At 40.7% G+C, this 7,912-nt stretch overlaps 1 protein-coding gene across 1 annotated transcript in view; it reads left to right on the forward strand.

Moving 5' to 3' along the window:
* Positions 1-2,177: 2,177 nt before the first annotated feature.
* The window catches only part of RBL2 (retinoblastoma-like 2), a 27,990-nt gene continuing 22,255 nt past the window's right edge, over positions 2,178-7,912 (forward strand). The window contains exons 1-7 of the mRNA XM_015422215.1: positions 2,178-2,210; positions 2,345-2,475; positions 3,800-4,000; positions 4,533-4,597; positions 7,250-7,378; positions 7,631-7,791; positions 7,890-7,907. Coding sequence (XP_015277701.1) covers positions 2,178-2,210; positions 2,345-2,475; positions 3,800-4,000; positions 4,533-4,597; positions 7,250-7,378; positions 7,631-7,791; positions 7,890-7,907 — 738 coding nt within the window. The remainder of the gene's footprint in view (positions 2,211-2,344; positions 2,476-3,799; positions 4,001-4,532; positions 4,598-7,249; positions 7,379-7,630; positions 7,792-7,889; positions 7,908-7,912) is intronic.

Consider the following 7,912-nt stretch of genomic DNA (forward strand, 5'->3'; position numbering starts at 1 on the left):
ACTAGAAAATAAAATAAAATGGTGCCCCTCATCATAAGTCTGGTGCATTAAAATTGGCCTCTCCTTTTTTTTTTTTTTAAATCCCCTGAAGACAGGGTATCTTTATTGCTTTTGTTACACCTACAAAACTACAGAAAATAGAAAAGGAAAGGGGAAAAAAACAAAAAAAAACCCAGGGAATAAGACAGAAAGTAATAAAAAACCCCACACTATGACTAAAACCCCAAGAAAGGAAGGTCATTAACAGTTAGTATTCAGTTAGTCATAAAAATAAAAAAAGCGTTTCGTTTAAGTCAGTGAATTCAAGGGTTAGTGAGTCCGTTTTAGTAATTATCTATTTTCTTTCTTCAATGTGCACAAAAATCCTCCCAGACAGTCCTTTTCTCCAGGGGAATTGACCTGCCTCAGCTGGAGATCAGCTGGGATTCTGGGAAATCTCCAGGTTCCCCTCTGGAGGTTGGCGATCTCAGGAGGCAGGATTGTGCCTGGAAGAGTAAGGGGGTGAAGTGACTGTGGAAAGAGAGACGTTGAAGGAAAGGGGGGGTAGCAGTGTTGAACTCCTGAGTGTGGTTAATGAGATGGGTTTGTCCAACCTCAAACTTCGCTCAGCTTGCCTGCGGGGGAGTAAATGGTTACGGTGGTGCACTAAGATCTGCGATCCCTCTGCCACGGTTCTCTAGATGATCTTGGACTGGTCGGTTTTGTTTAGTCTGATTTCCACCACGTGGTTTTCGTGAGGAAGAGAGAACTTTGTGTGCCATTCTGAGGAAGACAAGAGCTAGATAGATTGATGCAAGTGCTTGCAGGTTAGGGTTGCCAGGTCTGGGTTAGAAAATACCTGAGACTTTGGGGGTGGATCCAGGAGAGGGCGGGGTTTGGGGAGGGGAGGGGCCTCGACATGGCACAATGCCATAGACTCCAACGTTCAAAGCAGCCATTTTTCTCCATGGGAGCTGATCTCTGTGAGCTGGAGATCAGCTGTAAAAGCAGGAGATCCCCAGGCCCCACCTGAAGGCTGGCAACCCTATTACAGGTTCCCATTGCTGGATGAGAACACACAGGCAATGATCTGCTTTATAGTAATGTAATAATGGCCAGTGTTCCCCCTAAGTTGAGTTAGTCTGAGCTAGCTCACAGTTTTTTAGCCTCTGGCTCACCTGCATCCTTGGAGTTCTGCTTAGAGGTATAAATGTACTGTATGTATGTATTTTGTATTATATCCTGTTTGCTTATGACATGGGTCTGTGAGCAATAAAAATGAATGGAAAATGGAGATGTGTAAATGCGATAAGTGAGATTCGAGTCTTAAAGCCTCAAAGGCCAACAAAGTCTGCCGATGAAGGGAGCTTCGACAGTCGAAAGCTTATACCCTGGAACACTTGTTAGGCTTTAAGGAGCTACTGGACTTGAAGCTTGCTCTCCTACCGCAGACTGACATAGCGCCCCACCTCAAGCTGTAATGTGATAAGATTCTCTAATCATGCACACAATTACATGAATGTTTGGAGGGGCAATAAAGATGGTCTCTGATGAAGAGCAGAGGTCCATCAGTGGCTATTAGCCACAAGGCATAGATAGGAACTCTCGGTCTGGGGCAAGTGATGCTCTGTATTCTTGGTGCTTGGGGGGGAAGGGGCAACAGTGGGAGGGCTTCTAGTGTCCTGGCCCCACTGCTGGACCTCCTGATGGCACCTGGTATTTCTGGCCACTGTGTGACAGAGTGTTGGACTGGATGGGCCGTTGGCCTGATCCCACATTGGCTTGTCTTATGCTCTTATGAAGAGCAGCTTGACATAAGGGATTAATGTGTTCGGTTTCCCAGAAGAGTCATGGCCTTTGTGTACAGGCAAACTTCTAATCCAGTTTCCTTTTTCATGTTTAAAAGGTGGCTGTGTATTTTCTATCATCTATGCCCTTGTGAACCATTTTCTGGTCTCTGCTGGCATTTAGTCTTGTGAACCATTTTCTGGTCTCTGCTGGTCTCATGTTGTACCATTAAACACAATTTGTCAGCTTGTCATTGCATAATGTTTGCTTGGCAGGTCCTTCCCGGAGTGTTACAGGCTGGGATCTAGTGAACTGTACAAGCTGTTCCGTGCCTCTAAGGGGGTTTCCATCTTGTATTTCTCAAATGACAAATAGCGTTTGAAACTTTAAAAAACAAATTTCAATGTGGCATGGGTGCCTGGTGTTCTCAGGAGACCAGTCGAGTATGTCGCTACACATGCCTGATGCAGCTCTTTGGATCACAGAGCTCTTAACCACTTGTCCTGGCTGTGCTGCAAGAAACTCCTGTGGGCATGTGTTTTAAGAAATTATTGAATACTTTTTTTTAATATGACAGGGAGACAGTCTACATTGGCTAGCATGCTCCTTATATGTGGCTTGCAGAAAAGCTGTCCCGACTGTTAGCAGAGGAACTGTTGAAGGAAACTACGTATCCTTAATCAGAATATTGCGTTGCTCAGGGCAAAGGTAATTTGTCAGTTTCTTAATAAATAAAAGTTTTAGATTACTGCATGTGCTGCAGAAACCCTTCTGATACATATGAGAGATTATGATTATTATTCATTACATCCATATCCTTCCTTTCCATTGTGGGAGTGAAGGTGATGTATGTTGGGTTCTCAGGAGGTCTTGCATCCAGGTGCTAATGGACTCGGATGTGCTTGGCTTCAAGGTTGTTGCATCATGTCCTGGAACCATTTAGATCTGAGTTCTGATGTTTATTACACATATTCAGTCATCTTCTAACTATTAGAGCCATTATTATGGCTTTTGCTTACTGTCCTAACAGTGGGATTTACTGGAATTGAATGGTAAACTAAAAACTAGTGAGATTCAAGTTGAAGATTTCATTCTTGGAACCTGTTGGTATTAACCCGTTAAAACTACCACATGTTTTTATTTGCTGTCAATGAATGTTTAAAACTTAGTTAGGTGCAGTATGTCAACCAGCAATGCACAAATGTTTTGGGGGGGTTATGCTTATCTTAATGGGAGATTTTATTATGATTAAAATGAATAAGCTATCAAGTCCAGCTTCTGTACAAACTGAGACTTGCTTAAGGTAAAAAAAAATGTTAGAAAAACTTGAATGACTAATAAGTAAAATAGGCTGACTTACTGATACATTGTTAGGGTTTTTTATTTTAATTTGCTGTCAGAGTTATCTAAAATGGTTATCACATTACAAACTGCTTCATCTTCATGCTATAGCCATTCATAGGATTGGCCAACATAGAAGTCCTGTACCAACAAGACCAGAACATATATACACAATACCATGAGAGAGTACAGTGGTACTGGAAGCAGAAATACAGCACATATGTTGAGGGGAGGGATAACTAGGGCTGCGTCTGTGCGTCTTCACAGGATCCCTGCCGCGGGGGATAGCGATATGCGTTGCACCGCCGTCGCCAGGATGTGACACTACACGTCGCTCTGGCAACGGGACTCCAAACAGCCCCGTTGCCAGAGCGACACGTAGCGTCACAGCCTGGCAACAGCGGTGCAATGCGTATTGCTGTCCCCCGCGGCAGGGATCCTGTGAAGACGCACGGATCCCCCGCCGCGGCTTAGCAGCCCTAGGGATAACAAGAAATTAATGTATTGGCAGAGCTCCTTAAACCAGCTTTCTTTTGTTTTTCCGAGACTAATACAGTTTTGAAAACATGTGTCTCCCCTGTGGTAGCTACGGCTATCTTACATAAATCACAATCCGTTTTCAGGAAGGTTGTGTTTCTAAAATGTGTTCGGTTTGTCATTTCCATAAGGCTGATCTTTTAACTATCTTCAGTTTGATAGAGTTTTTTAACAAGATGAAGAAATGGGAAGATATGGCAAATCTACCCTCTCAGTTCAGAGAACGTACTGCAAGATTAGAAAGGAACTTTACAGTTTCTGCTGTAATTTTTAAGAAGTATGAACCCATTTTTCAGGATATCTTCAAGCACCCTCAAGAAGACCAACCACGCCAGCAGAGAGGAAGAAAGCAAAGGTGTGGGTTTATTACGATAACTAAAGACTTAACTTTGCCATCCAGTGGTAACTGTAATCTGTATTCTAAATACGGTTATTTGGAAGTAAACACTCTGCTGATTTCTGTGTAACTCATTGGTGAAGTGTTTTCAGAATTTTGAACGCTTGAGCCTGGTTAGAAGGATTTCCACTCTTGTACTGGGTCCTCTCCCACTCCCACCACCACTCCCAGTCACATTTGCCTGTTCCAAGTGTTCTGTCCAAGCTTGACCCTGAAAACAAGGGATGACCTCCACACCATAGCCCCGCCCATTTACTACAGAACTGTCAAAACAACATGTGTGGCTCAGTCTCCCGTCTCATCTGAAGGCCTCTGTGTGTTCAAGCGAGACGGAGAGAATAACTGTTGTGTGTTGCTTCCATGGAACAAACCTGGGTGTGTTGCATTTCGTTTCCCATGAACCAGCAGTGGGGGTATATTTTGGGAGCACCTTACTGTGTAGTTTCAAAATGTAATAACCTTTCTTTTTTATGGTTTCATTTCTAAAAAGGAGACAGCCTTGCACAGTCTCTGAGGTTTTTCAGTTTTGCTGGGTGCTGTTTGTTTATGCAAAAGGTGAGAATTGATATTTTGCCTAAAATTTTGTTTCTTAACTATAAAAACTTCTGAGATAAGTAAGGGTAGGAGCATACCATAATGATATCTTCTATCCTCTTTCAGGTAGCATAGTATTTATTGACAATGTATAGCTTGTAATTTCAGATCCATGACCTCAGTCCCCAAAGCTTGGATTTTAGGATGCGTAGAAAAGATATTTTTAAAGATCGGCTCTATTACCATGCAACACTTACCGCTATCTGTTTTTTGTGTTAAATATGATCTCTGTAGCATTAAATATTACTGATTTTGAATCTTTAAAAGCATTTATTTTGTCTTCTGAGATTAATCTAGAAGGAGCATTGTTCCATATCTATTTCCAGTCAGAATATTTTCTGACCAAAATCCTTTCCCCATTTCCCCCTGAATATAGGAAGTGAATGACCCAATTCTAACAGTGTTAAGTAAAATAATGTAATATGCCCTTTCATAACAATAAAACTCATAATTAATCCCCACTGTATTTTTGCCTAAGTGTGCAATATTTCCTTAGAAGGCATTAAACACTATGCTTTGCTTAAAACATTGCAAATGAAGTGTTATGTAATATGCCCTTTCATAACAATAAAACTCATAATTAATCCCCACTGTATTTTTGCCTAAGTGTGCAATATTTCCTTAGAAGGCATTAAACACTATGCTTTGCTCAAAACATTGAAAATGAAGTGTTCATCCATTATTTATTCTGGTATTTCATTACAGGTTTAAAAAATTCTATCTCTAACTAGATCTTTTAAAGTTCTCAGTGTGCCAGTCTTCCAGAGTTCTTTGGCCACTGCCCAATCTGTTGTTAAAGTTTATAAAGATACAATTGGAGCTGCCACAGTTTATTGCGCCATCAACTTGCTGGGGTTTTTTTAACCTTTTATTCTTACTTGTAGCTTGAGGGAATTGGACGATGGTGTTGTATACTTGTGGAAGGGTAGTGAATTATAAATTAACACCTGCTGGATCAGAAGAGACTTACTGGTTTGGATTAATGAAGTTAGACTGATGGGGCTAGGTTTAAAGGGCTGAGGAAAATGGGTCAGGTGTTTAGTATTTGGTATATGGACATGGGACTGGACAAGCAATTGCATGTTATTGCTTCAAGGACATTTTTCCCAAATCTTGCCAAAATCATTAACAGGACTTTTTGTTTATTTAAGACTTGTTACCAAAATCATTAACAGGACTTTTTGTTTAAGACTTGTCCGTTAACTTTCCATTTACGCAGCATTTAAGAAACTGCTTAATTTTAGCTGATGTGTTCAACAGTAAGAAAATCTTGCTGTTCTTGAGTGACACATTGCAGGAAGTACACAGGGGTTTCAAAAGGGAAGAGTTGTCTCAGTCGGCTTGTGAACGCTGAAACCCAGAATTTGATGAATGCAGACTTCATTTACTTTTGACAGTCAGTGGAAGTAGTTAAGTTGTTTACTGTGTTTTTGAAGGTTTCTGCTGCCTTTATCATGGCAACCACATTTCAGGGACAAGCTGGGGCTTGTCTGTATGATAGGTTTCCCAGCTTCAAGATCAGTGTTGACCACTTCCTTTCTCTGTGCAGAAAGACCTGCAGCTTTTTCTGTTTGTTTCCTTTTGGTACAGATGAATTAGCTTGCTGCCTAATGTGCGTGGTAAGACTAGTGCTAACATATTTGAAAGCAACATGGCTTAGTTATTATTTTTTTAATTCTGTTTCTCGGAGTTTAAATAATCAGTGTGAGCTGTCGCTTGTCACTGGTTGGAATGATTCCTCCAGTCATTAGACGCTTGCAATAATATTTTCCCCTACCGTTTAATTTTTCTGAAGGAAAATAGCAAGTTAGTTAGGAGAAAGACTGTTCAGACCGTGCTTGGAAATGCCTGCAGTTGATAATTACCTTCTGTCTTGACAGTATTGTTCTTATCTGAATGAAAATGACTCTTTTCATATTATTATATATGTTTTAAGTTTATAGTTCTGCACTACTACTCCGTGAAAGAAATTGCAGTTCTGAAGTCAGCACATGCTGGGTTACCTACTAGGTGCCAGAGGCATTAGCAGTGTGATTCTGAGAATGCTTTCTTGAGAGTAAACCCCATTGCATAGACCTGAGCAGGACTCTGAGTAGACCTGCTTAGCCTTGGAATTCTGAGCAGGACTCTGAGTAGACCTGCTTAGTTTTACTTTCCAAGTGACTGAATGCCTAACATTATTATATACCTAAAGTTATTAATAATTTTGACACTAGCCTTGGAATCGATTTTCAGAAATGTAAGCAATATTCCACATTGCACATAGGTATTCATATGTTGGGTTTTAGTTATTTTTATAAGCAGATAACATTTTATATTGTTTACCATATATGATACGTGTAGTGGTCAGAGTGTTGGTCTGGGTTTGGGGAAGCCTGGGTTTAATTTCTCTCTCCCATGGGTGACCCGGGCTGGTCACTGTCTTTCTATCTAGCTTATTTTATAGGGTGGCTCTGTGATGATGGAAATGTCACACTGAGCTCTTTTGAGGAATGACTGGTTAAAAATATAATTACATGGTTGTATAGTTTGTGTACATGTTAAGTGTGTTGCTTCTCAAGAGTCCATTGTCTAATTCAAATGTAATGGGAGCCTTAATTGCAATTTCCACAGGCAATTTCCCCATGATCAGTGATGACTTAGTCAATTCCTACCATCTTTTGTTGTGTGTCCTGGATCTAGTCTATGGAAATGCTTTGCAGTGCCCAAACCGTAAGGAGCTTCTGAATTTTAACTTTAAAGGTAAGGGAAGTAAGTGTGTGTGTGTGTGTGTGTGTGTGTGTGTAGTGAGGCTGAGCTGATTGGCTCTTTTAAGTTAATAAACCTGCCTGCAAGTATAAGAAATATATATCCTATATTTTATGAACTGGGAAAATAAGAAGCCCAAATGTGTGTGTGTATTTTAATAAATGTTTACTGCATGTGCTTTCATATTAGTTTTAGAAATGTGGAAATATATTTACTTTCTGTTCTCTCCCCCCCCCCCCAATCCAGGGTTACCTGAAGACATTCATGGTAAGGATTATAAGGTGTTGTCTGAGCCACCCTGCATCATTGAAAAACTCTGCTCCTTACATGACGGCTTAGTATTGGAAGCCAAGGGCATCAAAGAGCATTTCTGGAAGCCTTATGTGAGGAAACTCTTTGAGAAAAAGGTACACAACTAGTTCAAAAACAGTAAGATCTTAATGATTCAGGAGTGTTCTATTTTTTGCATTTAACATCCTCCCCCTCCCTCCCTCTCTCTGTATAGATTCTAAAGGGCAAAGCAGCAAC

The sequence above is a fragment of the Gekko japonicus genome, unplaced genomic scaffold (genome assembly GCF_001447785.1).
Source record: "Gekko japonicus isolate JY-2015 unplaced genomic scaffold, Gekko_japonicus_V1.1 scaffold1051, whole genome shotgun sequence".
Classification (NCBI taxonomy): Eukaryota; Metazoa; Chordata; class Lepidosauria; order Squamata; family Gekkonidae; genus Gekko; species Gekko japonicus.